Source organism: Grampus griseus (genome assembly GCF_964374135.1).
Source record: "Grampus griseus genome assembly, chromosome: 17".
Classification (NCBI taxonomy): Eukaryota; Metazoa; Chordata; class Mammalia; order Artiodactyla; family Delphinidae; genus Grampus; species Grampus griseus.
Genome location: NC_139011.1, coordinates 4,303,763 through 4,322,198, shown reverse-complemented (window position 1 = coordinate 4,322,198; position 18,436 = coordinate 4,303,763). Strand labels below are relative to the sequence as shown.

The window sequence follows — 18,436 nt, the reverse complement described above, 5'->3', positions numbered from 1 at the left end:
ACTCAGGAAGGTTTAACTGTGCACACAAAGGTGTGGGAGGGCGAAGTTGGTGCGCTGAACTGAGAGAAAATGGACTTAGAGTCAGACCGACCAGCTCTGTGGTTCACTAGCTACAGGACGTAGGAGAGCTGAATTAATCTCTCAGAGCCTCGGTCCCCACCTCTGTCAAATGGGGATCCACCTACCCTACGGGTCCGCTGTGAGGGTTAAACAAGACGACTGCAGGGCCCCTCCCACCCTTCTGTTCAGAAGCCCTTCGGACCCTGGGTCCTAAACCAGGTCTGGGCAGAGCGGGCTCCTCCTTCCCTGCTTGAGAAGCTGAGAACAGCTGCTGTGTGCAGAGAGATCACACTGCACCTTACCTTCTCGCCGCGCTCCCCATCTTTCCCAGGGGGGCCTCTGGTGCCCGGGGGGCCCTGAAGAAAGAGGGGTTATTGACAAGGTGAAGTTTAAGAGTGCTGCCGCCCCCAGAGAAGGGCGATCAGCCCCTTTCAGTTAATGATTACAGCTCTGTCCCCACTCATCCCCCCCACCCCGGCTTAAATTCCTCGCCGCCACCTCCCCCAGCCTGCCTCAGCTGCTCCTCCCCTGGTCTGTCACTCAACCTGGAACACGAGACCTCTAACCACGCAGGCATGTGTTTCCTGGTGCCCTGCCCACCCTGGGCTGCAGCTCTCAGAGGGGACCTCGGGGAGGATGAGGGTGACCTAAGAACACGGCCTTGGCATCATTGACCTGCTCCACCTGTGTCTTCAGAGTCCCCCAGAGGTTGAGTTTTTGAGACAAGGCTCAGGTGCAGGTGTTCCACGGAAGCACCAGCAGGGACATGAGAAAAAGGAGGACAGGCAGGGAGTGACACGTTCGTGTAACTGGAGCTCGGTCCTGCTGGGGGCTCTGGGGGCCAACGCAGGACACACACTCAGAGTGGCTCCACCAGGAGTGGAGAAGCTGGGCCGTTTATACACCCATCAGCCAGGGATGGCTCTGCTGGTGGGTGGTGCTCCTGGCCACGTGTCACGTGGCTGCACAGTGAGGTCTCTAAAAGCCATAGGAAACCCTCAGACAGAGGAATGCAGCGTTGGCTCCTGGAAGTCTGTGGCTGGCACTGCAGTGGGGAGGGTGACATGGTACAGGCAAGGGTCCAGCAGTATCCACGGCAACCACTAACCACCTGACTCAGTCTCCCTGTACCTCAGTCTCCTCCTGCATAAAATGGGGGCAATACTAATATCCACCTCCCAGGGTCCCGAGGAGTCAATGAACGAACTCGTGTAAAGCCCTTACAACAGTGCCTGGCACACATATATGCCCACATTTGTCCTCTGAACGGCTATGATTATTAACAGAAAGGCTGGTGACTGAACAGGACTGGTCTCAATCTATTTCAGGAGCACAATTCTCGGTTACCCTTGACTAGATGCCATTGGGTGTTTCATTGCACACGTTACAGCTGAAATCAACGTTCAGGTGGACCTTAAAGCTGGGGTCCTTAAAGCAGACCCCTGGGGCCCCCACGGGGGAAGCTGTCTCCCTAAGTCAAGTGCAGCAGGAGGTTAAGGGTGAACCTTTCATCTTGAAGATGAAAAAGCAGAGGTCTCCAGGAGCCCCTCACGGAGGCCCGAGAGCCGGTTAGTGGCAGAGCTGTGGCCAGAACCTGGGCAGCCCAAAAGTCAGGGCCTCTTCCACTTCTGTAGGTTCATTTTGTTTCTTCCAAGGCAAACTCTGATGCTGATTCCAACATCAGTGATGCTCACAGCTTTCTGCAGTTACCATAGCTTCATTTACCACCCAGAGACCTCACGAGTTACCGAGAACCTCAGGTTGGTAACTTTCTAGGTGACTTCGTCGGGACATCAAGTTCTTCCATCTGTGAAATGGGAGTAAGGATGCCTACACCCCTGAGTTTTGTGGAGGATAAATGAGTTAACTCAGGAGATGGGCACTGTGGAGCCACAACCAGTGTTGGTGTCCCTGCCCTCTCCCCTTACCCCGATTACTCACCGCACTTCCTGGGGGGCCACTGGAACCAGGGGGACCTACAGGTCCAGGAGCGCCCTATTAAGAGACAAAAGAAGGTTAGAAAGGCCCAAGGTATTGATTATAAGCAGCTCCCCCAGTTTCCCTCCAAACCTGCCTTCTATTCAATTCTCCCTGATTTGCTGGAAACGTTTCTAACCTGAAACTCCCTCCACAGATAAGACGAACCTCCCGTCCGGGTGCACCCCAACTCGCCAAGCCTGAAATGAGTGGGATTCCAGCACAGAGGTGGGAGACAGGAGAACAGAAGCAGCCTAGGACCTTCCTTAAGACCACAGCACATAGGCGGCAGAGGTGGAACGTGTGCTGGGCAGGGCGGGCAGAAAGGAAGGCCGGATCCAAACATGCACGTGTCTCGGGCGGGGTTTGGCCTCTATCCTCAGAGCCTGGGGGAAAGAAAACCCCCAAAATGGGACAAACTCTGCAGACCTGCGTTGCAGAGAAATATGCTCCGGGATAACGCAGGTCGACCGTAAGGGCATGAGCAAGCCTCGGGGACCAGAGAGAGGACACGAGAGGCAGCCGTGGGCTGGACAGGAAGAGGCATCCCTGGAAACGGTGCCGGGAGGAACGACCCGGGCTTGGTGACCAACCGCTGGTGAAGGGCCGAGGGGGAGTTCACGGTGGGGATGGTGGCAGAAGCCTGAGCGGGCCTCAGCAGCACTGCTCTCGCCCTGGCTCCCTCTGAAGATGCCGGGGCTGCTCCGGCACTGACGGGGGAAAGCTTGCGTGTGCGTGTGCGTGCGCGTGCGTATGCGTGCGCGTGCGTGTGCGTGTGCGTACCTGTGTTGGATCTGACTGGCGAATCAGGGCATGCTTCCTGGAGGAGGTGGATTTGAACACTGGTGGCTGGACGAGTGTATGACGGGAGAGGTGGATGAGGACATTCCAGATGGGTCACCGCCAGGGAGACGGGGACGCAGGGGACTCCCAGTACTGGGGCCTCCCCGCACTTCTCCTGCCGCCCGCGCCCCTGCGCTCGGCTTCCCTCTCCCGCAGGCTGCGCTCGGGCGGGTCTCTCTCTGGGAGCACGGAGGAGCTGACCGCGAGCCCCTTCTCTGCGACGTCCACGCCGCCCAGCTCCCGGGGCTGACCCGTTCCCACTAAGTCACATGCACGGTGGGCTGGGCCGTGCGAGCAGACTGCAGCCGGGTACGTGGGGCCTGCAGTCTTGCCTGCCTGGCACTGCTGCTGCTCTAATGCCACCGCCCCTCCTGGAAGTCCCCGCGGGAGTCTGTCAGCTCCCTGGAGAAGCCTGGGCTCGGGGCTCCGCTCCGGTAGACGCAACGCTAGTCAGAGCTCAGGGGCACGAGTGCCGACCCACGGAGATAGTGGGCCAGGAGCAGCGAGCGCGTGAGGGTACCCGTGTGCTTGTCTTCCTGGAGTTGCCAGAACTGCATTTATATGTGTGCACGTCCTTATACGGGTGTACATATGTGTGTGCGCATCACGGTGCGTGTGCATCTCGGTTTCCAAACGTGTGGATGTGCACGTGGGCGTGCTTCTCAGAGGGACAAACCCGTCTGCGTGTGTCCACGTGTGCGCCACCCATGTGTGTGCGGGAGACTCCTTTCGGGGCTGGCATGTGGACGAAGCCCTGAAATGCTGGGAACGTGGCAGACGCCGGCACGTCTCTGGTCCTGGCTGCTCAGGAGGCTCCGGCCCCGGCCAGCCCTCTAGCGTGGACGGCGCTTTCCCGGCCCCCTCCCCACACTCTGCCCAGAGCTGGGAGCCCGGGCAGGGGCAGGTGCTTGGCCCAGAACCCCTCCTGTGGGACCCGGGAGGACTCACGGGGTTCCCAGCTGCTCCGGGCGGCCCCTGCGCGCCTTCCTGTCCCTTGGCACCCTGCACGGGAAACAAAACGGGGAGGTGAGAAGCCACAGGCAACGCCGTCCTCGGCCCCATGCGGGGACGTCAGGGCACCTTCGTCATCAGAATTAGGTGATCCGAACTGAAGGACAGAGATCACAGCTCCTGGCCTCCGGTATCGTACTCCGTCTTCCCCACCCCCGGGACAGCAGCACCCACCCTTTATCTTGACGTGAACAATATTCAGAGGGACAGCCCGGCCCGGGGCACACAGCCAGCCGGCGGCCCTCGCCGTCTGAGCCCAGACGGGCCGCTCCCACGGAACTCTCAGAGAACACCAACAACTGCCCAACAAAGAGCCGGTTACGAAGCCAGAACTGAGGGAAATGCGATCCAGACGCGAACACACACTAGGCGTCACGTAAACTGCAGCTGCCAGTCGGGGCTGGGAGGGAGGAGGGCACCTCCCGCCGCTGAAAAGCCTCGGGGAGCCCTGGTCCCCAGCACGGCTGCACAGAGTCGGGGAGGGAGTGCATGGCGGGAGCCCAGCTCACCGACACCGACACCTCAGCGACAGAGCAGCGACATCCTGGGCCCCAGAGGCGGGGTCCGCCCCCGGGGGCTGCATTTTGGGGCGCTTTGTGAGGTCCTCTCTGCCCCAGGGCACTGGACTCACAGTCCCAGCAGTGCCTGTGGCAGTGCCCCCTGGTGGACACTCCAGGAATGCCAGGTGAGAGGGGCCAGCGAGGGATGGAGGCGCTGGCGGGGCTTTCGGGTCTAGGAGCCAACAGGTGGACAGAGAGTTTTCTTACCGGTGGTCCAATGGGTCCCCGAGGCCCCAGTTCTCCAGGATGACCCTGTGATCCCTGAAATGAAACAACCTATCAATGGACTAGGTCACACCCCTGCTCCGGGCAGATGGGGGAGGTATGGACACGTGCAATGGGCATAATTTGAGGTCCACGGAGGGGGCGTCCTTGGACCCCTAAGGGAGGAGGAAGGGGCCACATTCAGTTCAGGGAGCTCCTGTGCGCAGTTCAGAGCTGCAGCCGCTCAGCCCTCAGACGTCCCGTCTAACCAGCCGCCCAGAGTGAGGGGCGAGGGGCAGGGGCACAGGGCGCAGAGCCCAGGGCACTCACCGCTTCCCCAGGCGCGCCGGGATTGCCCTTCTCTCCTTTGGGCCCTTGTTCTCCCTGTCGGTGGGGAAGCAGAGTACAGCAGACATGCTCAGCCCACCCTCAGGTCAGGCCGCGCGGACCTGCCTGTCCTGCACACACCCCTTCGTTGGAGGAGAAGCCAGCACCGCCAGCAACTGCCCTTTGCAGGTTCCACGCCGCTTTCTACTCACGCGTGGGCAGATTTTGGAGACCTTGCCCCCGAGGCTCCTGCCTGCCCTCCCCCAAGCTCATCACTGATCCCCGAGTTAGTGTCTGCACGGCCCTGGGCTGGGGGCGTCACTCCCTCTGCACCAGCTGTTGAGTGGAATCTGCACAGTACACCTCGGAGAGCCTGGATTAAATGAGGTTGCTCTTGCAAGCTCATTCCTTCTAGAATCTCCATTTCCCACCAGCTCAGAAGAACGCACTCTGGCTCCGGTCACCAGACAACAATACCCTTATTTCTAGCATGGTTTCCTCCTAGAAAAGTTCCCGCGGGGGGCTGGGGGATTTGCAAAATTCTTTTGTCTGGTCCACAAGTCCCTGGAGATACAATCTGCAAAGATGAAAGGGCTTACGGGACGCACTCGGGTGACGCACAGGGAAGGAGCCTGCACACGCTTTCTGCCAGCTGGGGGAAGGAACAGTGGGTGGCAGGAAGCGGGCTCAGGAACCAGGAGTGGTCAGGCCAGGACAGAGGAGAGACGCTGGGGACTCACAGGCAAGATGCTCAAGGCATTTCTACCCAGGGCCTGAGAGCCAGGAGGCAGAGTCTTCCCTGCAGGGGTGCACACTAGGTGCCCATCAGTAGCTGCTGAACGCTGAATGCGGGAGCGTCGTTCTCCCCCAAATGCCCCCTTGGTGATGTCAGCCCAGCCAAATCCCCTCTCTGGGCTCAGCAGACGCAGGGCACTGGCTGGGTGTCTGGGAATCCTTTGCAGGCTGAGGGGGTGGAGTCAGGCTGCCTTCCCGAGGTGGCTGCTTCTAAACCAGTTACAAAGCCTCACTTAAGTTCTTAACGGCAATGTCTCCAAGCCTGAGGCTGCCTGGCCCTCCCTCCTCCAGCTAAGGAGTGGGCTCCCTTCTCCTCTCTGACATCTCCAGATCTGCTCACCATCTCACAGCCCCTGCTCTGCTCTCCGCAAACGGCTATCACCCTGCTACCTCGAGGCCTCCCCGCTGGGGTCCCTGACATCCCCAGAAGGTTTCTCAACCCTGGAGCGGCAGGAAGAGGGGCTCTCCTTCCAGCCCTCCTCCCCCTTTTTATTCCCCTTCTTAATCATGCTGCAAACTTTGCCGCCCCTCCAAATTTCGCAGCCCTCCCCGTGTGCAGGGGCTGGAAGGCACACAGCTGGGAGCAAGGAGAAATCAAACAGAACATCTTTCAAAACCATCAATACAACACGGTTACCATGGCAATGAGGCAGCCCCAGAGGGATTCATGCAACAATCCACAATGAATTTTTTTTTTTTTTTTTCATGGACACAGGCTCCTTGCTTTGCATCTGAAAGTGACTTCCTGGTTTCTGCACAGCTCCGACCCTGCAGGAAGGTGGTACCACTGCGATTCAAAGAGGAGGCTGGGCAGACCTCTGGCTCTCTCTCAGTCCCTTCCCATGGGAGCACCTTGGAAATCATCTTTTATGGAGCAATTCCTTTAAGCAGAGGCTGGATGTGCAGGTCTGCCTCAAGATCTGGGGACTCAGGGTGGGCGTGAGGGAGGGAGACCCAGAGGCATCGGGTAGGTGCGTGTGGTCCTGGAAGAGGAAGACGGTGGGGCTCGGCCAGGGCCTCGTGGCTGACAACCAAGTCTCAATTGCTAAGTTCAGGAAGGCCCTTTGCAAGGAGCTTCACTCCTCCGAGCCACGGGCCATCCCTGGGCACAGGGACGGTCACAGCGATGCCTGCATTGCACCTGCCGCGTTCGAGGCTCTGCCGCCTTGTCCCTTTGAGCCCTTCCTCTGAGAAAGGAGAGGACCCAGCCTGCTCCCCCCGCATCTCCCAGCACTTCTGCAGCCGCACTGCCCCGTGACGGCCCTCCCGCCCTCGCTTCCTCCTACGAAGCAGCTCAAAATCATCCTCCCACTTCCGCAGTGATTCCGGCACCGACTCAGCCTCTCTCTCTCTCTACTCTGTTCTTTTCCATCAGATACAGGGTCCTTTTGAGCTTCTTAAGTCACAGCTACTTAAGCGTGGAAACAGGTGGATCCTCCACACAAGCCCCTCCGCCGCCGCGCGTGGTGCGGCCTGTCAAGTCCTAACAGCGGGAGAACCACGTCCCTGAGAGCAAAGGAGCCACAGGAGGCTGTTTGCTGACCTCAGGGCAGGCAGAGCCCCTGAACGCGCTTATTTCCACGGGGGCTGCTCGTGGAAAGAGGAGGGAAAGGTTCCTGGAGGCTGCAGCCATGGCGAGCATCGTTTTCGGTCAAGCGTCTTCATCTTCACAAGAAGCCACAAGATGTCCCTCCGCCAGCCACCCTCCACGCAGGCTGGGTCCCCTCCGGCCTCCGAACTGCCCCTCTCAACCTGTCTCTTCGAGGCCCTCCAGGCCCGGGGCCCCTCACTGCAGACACCCACTGAACTGCCTGCTCTGCCCTTTGGTCTTCTGCCAGCCCACATGACTCTGTCCTGCTCGGAACCACCAGCCACTCTCTGTGTAGTGAGGAGGTAACTTTACCCAAAGAGAGGGCTGGCCTTCGCCCTTGGCTACTGGCAGGCAGCCTCCAGGCCCCTGGAACCTCCTGTCCGACCCTGGAGCTGGTTCCTCGCAGGGTCTGTCCCCACTGGCTGCCAGGACAAGGTCGGGAAGCCCAGATGCCTGGCAGCGACTGGGACGCAAGGGCTGAGAGTTAGGACACGGCCCGGGCCCAGCTCCCAGAGCCCCTGGGGACATCGCGAGCCAGGCTGGGGGACACCGTGCAGCCCCGAGGAGCCGCTGCTACTTACCGGCATCCCTGGGTGCGGCGTGAACGGGGACGTCTGAAAAGGAAGCCAGAAATGAGAAGGACGTGAATCAACGTTAACAACCTGCCTCTGACAGATTTACCGAGTAAAAGAATACAGCCCCGAGGGCTCCTTTAACGATGACGAGTTTTGACAGTTAGGATCCCGTGCTCCTTTCAAGTCCCTGAGCAGGTATTAAATCCGGGAAGCACAGTGGTTAGCTGTGGGAACGCTGGAGTCCCGCAGCCTGAGCTCAAAGCCTGTCACCTCCACCTTAAACTGTGTGACCTCGGACACCTGCCAGCTTCTCTGCTCTCATCGGTGAAATGGGATGACACAGTCTCCTCTCAGGGTATGGCGGGGCCGAAACGGAAGAATCCACGCGAGTAATCAGAGCTGTGCCTGGACCGCTGGACCCCTCCACCACCAGCGGCTGCTGGCAACGACGCAGGTGACAAGGAAGCCAGGCTGCGGGACTCAGCTCTGGGCCCAGGGAGCCCAGCTGATGCAAACTCTCTGTCCCAGCAGCTGAGGACCCCATGGACTGGCCCCCACATGGCCGTCCCTCTGCGTTGCATGAATACTTCCCAGGCGGCCTGCTTCCTCCCATCTCAAAGCTCCCGCACCCGCCGCTCCCCTGGCCTGGAACGCGCTTCCCTTCTCCTTTACCTGACTGACCAAGCCCACCCTTCAGAGCTCGTGTTTGAATGTCCTGTCTTCAGAGATCTCCCTCCCCCTGCACCACTCAAATATAAATGAGGCCCCCTTGCTATGCACCTGCTCTTTGCCGTCACAGCATTTACTATGATTTGCAGGATCCGTGTGTCTGGGCCGCCACGTGACTAGAGTGTATCTCCCTGACGAGGCTCTGCCAACGTCTGGCTCAGCAGGTGCTCAAATATAAGTGAGCGGACAAAAGGACGTCGTGGGTTCTAGTCCAAAAACGCAATGAATTCAACAAGGAGGGAGAAAAAGGGCATTTCCTACACCGTGCCCTCCATCTCTCCAAACCCCAGTCTCGTCCCCAAAAGAAAACACTGTTTTTCAGTTTAGCATATTTTAGACCCATTTGTATCTATTTCCAATTGCAATTATGAATGTATAGGAATGCGTAACTTTGCACGAGAGTTATACAAATAAGAACAGCAAGCATTATTTATGGCTGTTGATATGTGTTAACTCATCTATTCCTCACAGTAAAAGAAGCAGTTTTATCTGTTTTTGCCCTGCTTTTATACGTAAGAAGATTGAAGGTCAGAGAAAGAAACTTCTTAATGAAGTTCACACGGCCAGTGAATGCTGGACATCACGCAGGTGGGCTGCGGAGCCCGTGTTAGCCTGCACACACGCCGTAATTCATAAATTAGTTTTGCTACTTAACTTTTCTTGAATATTGGCATCTATTTAAAGCCATATGCGTAGTGCACGTGTGTGTGTTTAATTTTTATGAAGTAGGATTCCATGATACACATATTCCGTGGTTTAGTTAATTCTTTGCTTCTGGTCATGTAGGTTGCCTGTGATTTTTCATGATAAGCAACAGCACAATGTAAATCCTTGTACGTGATTTTTTAAATACACACAGTGCAAATAATTCTTCGGGCTAGATGCCTAGGAATGGAGTCTCTAATCTGATGGTTAGACAGACACTTTACGATATGTTAATACCAAGTAACCTCTCAAATAAGCGTTACCACTATGCCTCCCACCAAAAGGCGGTGTTCATTCCCTGCAAACTTGCCTACGTTAAATATTACCAGTCTTAAACAACAATGTTACACGGCCAGTTCTGACTCTAAATTTGACTCTGAAATACTTGCTGTGTCTCATTTTGAGGGGCCTGTGTGTGGGGAGAAAACAGTGGTGGCATCGTGATGTAACACAGAGAAGACCACGGAGGGCCCATCTTAGTCACACTGCAGATGGGGTTTCTGGGTGTTCAGGCTCTCTCATCTCCTGCCCTCCACATGAGGCAGTCCCCTGTTGTAGCTACTAAATGACCAATCCCTACATGCCCCGCCATGGCCAGCATCATGGCCACGTTCACCTCCCCCAAAATCATCCGATCAAAGCACAGAATATCAAGGCAGGGAAGAAACATTCACATAAAAAAAAAATGCAAACTATATTCACATATTCACATATTTATATAGCCTTCGTTTTTTTTTTTTAAATTTAGTATTTATTATGTACCAGAAACTGTGCACTGTAGCTTGTATTATTTCAGTGAATTTTCACTACAAATGCACAAGATAGCTATAGGTATAACATTTTTTCTTAACAGACGAGAAGACCAAGTCTTTTTGACATTAAATAACGTGTCTAAGACCGCAGTGCGGGTGAACGGCACAGCCGGGATTCAAACCCACTTTTATCCTGGCTCCAAAGCCCACGCTGTTACTACTCATCCCGAACTCACAACGCCCACCTTCAGACACGCGAGGGGTAGAAGCGCGAGTCGTGGCTGTATATCTGTGTTGTAGTCTCACCCTGGACAAACGGCTTCTCGTCTCTGGACCTCTGTTTCCCCATAGGCAAGAGGTGGGTATGTCCGCTCAGGGTCTAGCCAGTGTTCTAATAAACAGTAACCGTGCTTGCTGACGAAAATCAATCAGTAAGAACAAGGTGGTTCCTAGTGAAGCTTACGCATTTTTGGATTACAGGACCTGACAGACTCCCTTAAAAAGATACTTATAACTAAGTGGTATGTGTGCAGAAGGAGAAAGGGTTAGAAGCAGAGTTAACTTACAGTTCCAGGTAATCCCGGGGGGCCTGCTGGACCCGTTTCACCCTAGATGAAGAAATGGAAAATAAATTACCATTAACCCTCTGCCAGCTCTGCCTGTCCCGGGATACCTTTCCCAAGACAACAGAATCCTCCACCCCACATCTACCTGATAGATAGATAGATTCCAAATTATAAAATACTGCAGACACATCAGAACTTTATTTTGAGAAGTGTCTATGCTGCTATGTGTAGCTGTAGATCGTCTATATCACTAAATACTATTCCATGGTGCACATGGAAATAAAGTAATCCATGATCCAACTTTTTTTTAAAGTATAAAATACTTCTTTTTTATTTACACCTTTAACAGATAACCAATTGTTTAAAGCAAAAACAGTAACAATGTACTATAGGTGTTAGAACACAGGTAGAAGTAAATGTATGACAACAATGGCACAAAAGCTAAAAGGGAGAAATGAAGATATACTGTTATATGGTTCGTACATTTATACATGAAGTGGTATACTAGCACTTAGAGATTTAGTTGTGGTAAGTTAAAGACGTCTACTAGAAACTTCAAAGCAATCACTAAAATAAAACAAAGGAGAGACAGAACTAATTAACCAACGAAGGTAATAAAATGGACACGATCCACCTCCCTGTTGATGACATTTACGTGATTTCCCACCTGCTGCAGCCATAACGTGGTGCCGCCAACCTCTCCACACTGTGCACTGGAGCCCAAGGGCTTGAGCGCCCTTAGGAACTCCCCTGGGCCCTGCCCCACCCTCTTCGAAGGGGACAGGCTCTTCTCAGGGGCCTGACGGGTGACTATGACATTCCTGTAAACAGCACAGGCTTGGGAGTTGAATCACCTGAGCTTGAAACCTAACTCTACCATTTTATATATGTTATTCTACTTCCGTCAGCTCATCTTCCTCTGCGCAAAATAATGACAATAGTACGTCCAGCTCACAGCATCATCTGGGGGCTGAGTGAGATCGTCAGCGAGGGCCCACTGAGGAGAAAATTGTTACTACATTTGCCCCGAGGAAAAGAGGTCACTGGCTATTCCACCAGGAGGTGCGGTCCCCAAAGCCCGTCATCCCATGTGAGCCACGATGGTGTCAGGACATGGATGTTGAGGCCCAGGTGTGTTCCGAGCAGCCCAGGGTCAGGCCTGTTGCAGGCCTGGGTCCACTCATGGTTATTAGCAGACAAATGAATGAATAAAGTTGGCTTAGAGAGAGGAAAGGCTGCTCTTAGTAACAATAATATGATAATAAAATGTAGTTACACAGTCTTCTATGATTATTTCTATGGTTATATAGGATTTAGCTGCAGGTACGACTTACTTTTCTACAGGCATTAACGCCTCTAATCTCCGTCTAAATGCCTGTAACAGAGGTGCTTCCGTGTTCCCATTCCACGGAAGCTACCACGCTCACTCACCTGCCCAAAGTCACACAGCCAGCAAACGGCTCAGGCTGGCTTTAAACTCAGAATCCAAGTCCTGAACTACTCACTGTGCAGCATTTCCCTGACTAAAGTTCCAGAAGCTTCAGAGAGAAGAACCCTTTCTCAGCGCTATTTGCATTATCCGAGTTTACCCGATTCTCTTGACACTGTCGACCTCGTGCTCCAAAACCAATCTCATCCAAACCAATTTACCCTCCATTAAAAAGTCCAAATGACCAAAGCTGAGCGTGTCCCAGTGGAACGTATGAATAGACATAAACAAGAAGAGGGTTGGAGAGCGTCTCTAACCCCGAGAGCCTCAAGGCCACCTTTCTGGAGAAGCCTCCCCCGCCCCCAGGGCTGCGGGGTGAAGGAAGGGCCAGTGGGCCAGTGGGGCACAGCCCAGGCGGCTCTCTGACTTAGAGGAAGATGCTTGGCTGGAGAAGGGTCTTTGAATTTTGCAGTTAATGTGACCGGCCTTGGTTCCCATCCCAGCTTCTCCGTAGTTTAACTCTCTGAGCGCTAGCTGACACAGACGCAGTATCACCCTACTTTCCAAGATGCCCTGTGGACAAAATTCTCACAGTGGCTGGTGGGGAGAAAGTGGACCAGAGAACTGAGGCAGGGGTGCTCAAGGCACAGTCAGAAGGGGGCAATGTTGCCTGAATGTCTTATTTTAGATTTTTTATTTTGACCAGAATTGTCTGTTATTACATATTTCTCTAGGGGAAAAGAAAAGCAGGCCAGATTCTTCGGAAGCTTGAATGTGATTCTGCTGTGGCCCTGGCAACTCTGCCAAAGCAGTAACACGGGCTTAATGGTCTCGCTGAGTCCTCTGCATTCTGGAAATGAGTTTCTCAAATAAAAACTGCTTTCTGAAAAGTCCAGGAGAGCAGCAGGCCTGAATGGCTCACCCACCAAAGCTCTTTCCATTCCAGGATCTCTATTTATAGATCGCAGGTCTGTCCAGGACAAAGCCCTCAGCCTTCAGCCCGAGACAGGCGGACGGGAGTTGAGAAAGGTCGAGGGCAGAACCCTGGAGGGGATGAGCGTGCAAACTTGGGAGAACAAGGTGACAGCACCGTGCCGGACAGGGGCACCAGGGCCCCTCGGGGGTGTGGCCGCTCCTCAGGTTCCCCTCAGGCCAGGCTGGTGTGAGGTGAGGACCTGGTCAGAGCCAGGACGCTGGGCCCAGACTGAGGTCGGGTCTTGGCTCCACCACCCTCCATTCAAGCAGCCCTGGGAAAGTGGCTTGGCCTTTCTGTGCCTCAGTTTCCTCCTTTATAAACTGGGGGTGTTGCTGATAACATGACCCCTCTCCGGTTGTCACGAGTGTCACTTAAGTCACTACACGTGCAGTGCTTCCCACGGTCCTGGCACACAGCGGGCCCCGACCCCCGTGGGCTGGCTCCTGAAGGCTGACTGTATTCATTATTCTCCACCATTTCACAGAACAGACTCGAGCATCCACCGATTTCGGTATCCGTGAGGGGCTCCTGGAACCACCTGCCCGCGGATTCAGCTTGTGTCAGCATCACGCAGGGAGGCAGCAAGGGAGGCACAAGGCGGCCAGCAAGAGAGGCACAAGGAGGTCAGATGAGATCTCAGAACCACACCGGGTAGAACCAGGACTGTACGCCAGGCCACCACCATGACTCCAAGGAGTTGCCCTCTCCACGGAACCGCAGGCAACGCACAGAAACTACAGAAGGGACGCTCTGCGGCTCACGGAGCGGATGACCAGGACAACGACAGGAGCTCCTACCTTTGCACCTCGGTCACCTTTCGGTCCCGGGAGTCCCAGTTCCCCTTTCTCTCCCTACAGAGAAAGATAAAATGAGGAAACATTAGCACTCACCAGAGTGTAACGGCCGCCTCTTCCAGGTGAGAGCAAGGGGACCTTGGGCAAAGTATTGTGTTTTTCTTCCCAACCTGCCCTGCCGTGGTGAAAACCAAGTTCAAGGGACAGCCTGTCAGGTGCGTGTGAAGCACCGAATTCTGCACCTGACAGGTAACAGCCCCAACCGTTCCCACACATTTCACCTGAAGCTGCTCCACCCTTTTCAGAGAGACCCCGCAGCCACCGTCCTTCTGCTCCAGCCCTCGGACCAGAGCGGCCTGATCCCCTTCCTTTTCTCTTCCATGAACACTGAGGAAATATGCTCTAATCCCAGCCTGAATCACCACCCATCCCCCCAGGGTCGAAGACTGCAAAGGGGGCTTCTCTCCTCGGGCACAGGCACGTGGCCCTGCTGGGAAGACACTGCTGCCACTCACCTGTTCTCCTTTCTCTCCCCTCACGCCTGGGAGCCCTGCCTGTCCCTGTGGAAAGAACACGGCATCCCTGTTCAGTGGGCTCTCAGCAAGGGGGCTCTCCCGTGGTCCAGGGTGAGGGAACTGTGCTCTCTACCGCCTGCCATCCGGCCCCCCAGACACCTCTGGCTCAGCGGGGGTAACGTGGAAAGCAAATTCGAGCAAGTCTGCTCATGGGGAGTCCCCACGTGGTCCTCACTTTGCTACTCCCTCCCCAGGAACCCGTTTCGCCTCTCTTGCTGTCTGACTCCTCCTTCCTCTGGATCAGCCACGAGGTCACCTCCTGGCCCCCTCTCCTGACATCCCCCAAGTCTGAGCGAGAGGGACTCCTATGCCCCCCCCCACCTGCATGGCCCCACTCGCTGCACCTGTTCAACTGCTCTTGGCCAGTGGTGGTGACCCCAGTACCCACCACAGCGACAGATGCGTAGGACATGCCGACCGTCATGGGGTAAGTAAATGAGCGCACGACGGGAAGGTCGTGAGCTCCAGGGAGACAAGTGACACGAGGCGTAGCGTATACTAACAAACGCACGCACTGAACGAATGAAGGTGGAACAGACCTTCTCTCCAGGTCGGCCTGCCGGGCCCTGCTCCCCAACTTCACCCTGGAGATAAAATAACAGACACCCCATCATTTTCCACTCGCATTGCAGAGATGGCCGTCATCCCAGCTGGTCCCACACCCTTAGAGCCCCCGTCAGCCACAACCCTCGATTCTCACACAAGCAGCACAAGCATCACAGGCTTTGAAGACCCGAGTGGTTCGCCTTTCTGGAGAGAGGGCGTCCACACTCCCTCACGCTGTCTTCTGCTTCCCTCAAAAGAAACAGCTTCTGGAGTTGCCCTGACAGCATTTAAACAGGTTGAGTCCACTCATCCTGAATCTAAACACTTACAGCTCAAAACAACAAGGAGGGGCTTCCCTGGTGGCGCAGTGGTTGAGAGCCCGCCTGCCGATGCAGGGGACACGGGTTCGTGCCCCGGTCCGGGAAGATCCCACATGCTGCTAGGATGGTCACACCTTTGCAGTGGGAAAGGTGCTGGGGGGCTGAGTTTGGGTAGAAAGCATTTCGAAGGCCACCTGAAGTGCTTCCTGAATCCTAAGCCAAAGCACAGCCCATGGAGAGCCGGGCAGTGTCCGGAATTCTTGACACGAGCCGAAGAGGCGATGCATCCGCTCATCCCACAACCAGTCCCTTCTCTGGGCTGACTCAAGACCCGCCGCGTCCAGGACGCAGCCATCATCTTCTTTGAAGATATTTATCTTTAGCTGGCATGTTGTCAAGATAAAGTAACTAGGACTCCTGCCAGGTCTCCTCTGAAGCTACAAAGTATGTCCTAAAAGCATCATAACGGCAGAAACTCACAATTTTGAACTTTCTAGATAAATTTTTTTCAAGTATCACACTAGAAATCGTACAAAAATGACACGTGAGCTGTAGTAACAGACCTCTCTGAACCTTCCAGCCATTAGGGGTGAACATACACACAAAACACGGAGAAGGAAAGATGAAAGGAACCCCCGAGGGCACCTCAGTTTCACCCCAATACTTCTGACTGATCACCTTCACCCACAGAATCGTGCACAGGGAACTCGATGGGAACAGATTCTTCTGAAGACTATTGAACGGAATGTGAAAATTCACACGGTGTAAGCCCAGAAGGGTGTGGCAACTCAGAGATTGGAGGAAACACAGCTCTAAGGTACGGGGGACTCCACAAAACCACGGAGTCCAAAAAGGAGAGTAACAGGGAGCGACGCAAATGCTGCAAGTTCCTTCTGGGAAATGCCTGAATTTCAGCCAATCCCTCAGAGCCTGGAAGGTGGGCTTGGTGCTTCTAAGACCACGTGGTTCACCTCTAACCAGCACCTCAGGGCAGAGCATGCGTGCTTCGTCCATGCTGTGACAAAACACAGCAAGTCACACATCAGTCACTGGGCATCATTATACATGTTTTTTTAAAACATGAATGTTGAGTCTTAAAACACGAAGGGCCGCTGTGCTCGCCGGTGGCAGTGGCGGCTCGCTGTGTGCCGACGGGGGCAGGGGCCAATAATCAGAGTCTGGGGTCCAGGGCGGGCGGGAGCCTCCCGGTGGGCACTCTGCACACTGAGTCCCGCCGGCGGGCGTCCTTGAGACAGCTTCGGTGCGTTATAACCTGCGGTTTCCATCTGGTCTGAAGAATGCTCGCTCCTTGAAAAAGCGAGGCAGCAGGGAACCCAGGGCCCCGGGATTTACCCATCGGCCCTTCACTGGCCAGCAAGGTGAGTCCAGGCCGCAGCTGTGCCCTCGCTGGGCGGTTTGTGACCCACCCTCCACCCAGTGAGCCCTCGCCGAGAGCCCGCCAGGTGCCTGCCTGTGGGCCAGGGGTGGGAGCTGGTGGCCGAGAGCGGGTCACCGCCTTAACTAGCGCTTAACCCAGTAGACTCGGAGGCCCTGTGACGGGAGGGAGAGGGCTCCCCATGCGCTTGGCTGTGTGCACACACGCCTCTCCGGAAGCAAGGCGCTGTGCACACGCACACACCGTGTACACACCCACGCCACCCCCCCATACACATACAGATACGCACACACGTACATACGTTCACCACACACACACATGCCACACCACACATATACATACAGATACACGCCACCCCCCCCATACACATACAGATACGCACACACATGCATGGCACACCACATATACACACACATGCATACACACACGCCACACCACATATATACATACAGACACACACACACGCACATACACACACACGCACGCAGAGTCCAGCCCTCTCTCTTCTGTACCCACTGCACCCGGAGCCCAGGCCACACCTGAGACGCTGAACTCTGCAGATGAGCCCAGCCGCGCTTCCTTGCTTCTATAGGGGTCAGGGGTCAGGGAGCATCGGAGGGAGGGAAAAGCTTAAGGGACAGGAGAGAGAGAGAGAGGAGGGGGTATTGACCCCCTTGCCTCTTCCCTCCCAGGACGAGCTAGGCAACGATGCTGGCCTTCTTCCCAAGGCTCCCGCTCTCTCGGGGGCTCTCTCCTCCAGCTACACGGCTCCCAGGTTCCAGGAACGCACTGCCCCCTTGCTCCTCTGCCCCAGCGGTGGCATCCATTGTCACCAGTCCAGGGTGTGTCACCATGGACCCCCTGACCCCGCCCTCGGCCTTTCAAACAGCCCCTCTGCAATGACCCCGGCTGTTTCCTGCCACACTCCAGCTCATACAGATGCTGGGCCCTGTCAGCTGAGGTTCACACACAGCCCCAAACACACCGTTTAGAATAACAGACGTGATGGGGAAGGAGTCCCTACCCGCGGGCCAGGCTGTCCGGGCAAACCGTCTGCCCCTCTGTCTCCCAGGGCTCCCTGTAAGGAACACAAACGGAAGTAAACAGGAGGGGCTGGGCTTGGAGGAGACAGCCTCAGGACCAGGTCCAGGCTGGAAGGAAGAAAACTGCTGGGCCTTAGGTGTTACTGAACCTCTTCAAATGTGTGCGACCACGGCGACCAGAAACCGCAGCTCAAACCACTTCCTAGATGCCATATTCAACGGCTCTGCTTTCGATTTATAAAGACATAAGTGAACGGAAATGAGGGATGCAGAGGAGGGAAGATATTGCCTAAGTGCTTTTGAGATTACAAAATACTTGGTTAGCCCTTATCTTTTGTCTTGAAAGATGAGCGAGGAGGATGGAGAATATTTACATGAAATGCCCATAAAATTAAGTTGAATCCATACTTATTCTATATCTTGTCATGAAAAAGTTAAGCTTCTAAGTCTGCTTATGGAAAAGGATGATGAATTTTCCTATAACATCCAAAAGTTGCCTTTCGAGGACGGCTGACATTCACCCTTGAGCTTAACGTCTGTTATGAAAAGGTGAAGTTCACTTGTTAAAATTTTGGCTGTATGGTTTTTAATTGTCCATCTGAAGTGGGTAGACTGTGAACTTGCGTCCCAATTTTATGATAGTTAACCTCTGACTCTTTCTT

The 18,436-nt window shown here is 55.0% G+C and overlaps 1 protein-coding gene across 1 annotated transcript in view; it reads right to left on the bottom strand.

Annotated features, from left to right (window-relative positions):
* The window catches only part of COL22A1 (collagen type XXII alpha 1 chain), a gene marked incomplete at its 5' end in the record, with an annotated part of 239,043 nt that overhangs the window by 81,776 nt on the left and 138,831 nt on the right, over positions 1–18,436 (bottom strand). Inside the window, 11 exons of the mRNA XM_082674806.1 lie at positions 363–416; positions 2,002–2,055; positions 3,829–3,882; positions 4,659–4,712; positions 4,986–5,039; positions 7,950–7,982; positions 10,696–10,737; positions 13,898–13,951; positions 14,410–14,454; positions 15,009–15,053; positions 17,756–17,809. Of these exons, the coding sequence (XP_082530932.1) occupies positions 363–416; positions 2,002–2,055; positions 3,829–3,882; positions 4,659–4,712; positions 4,986–5,039; positions 7,950–7,982; positions 10,696–10,737; positions 13,898–13,951; positions 14,410–14,454; positions 15,009–15,053; positions 17,756–17,809 (543 nt within the window). The remainder of the gene's footprint in view (positions 1–362; positions 417–2,001; positions 2,056–3,828; positions 3,883–4,658; positions 4,713–4,985; positions 5,040–7,949; positions 7,983–10,695; positions 10,738–13,897; positions 13,952–14,409; positions 14,455–15,008; positions 15,054–17,755; positions 17,810–18,436) is intronic.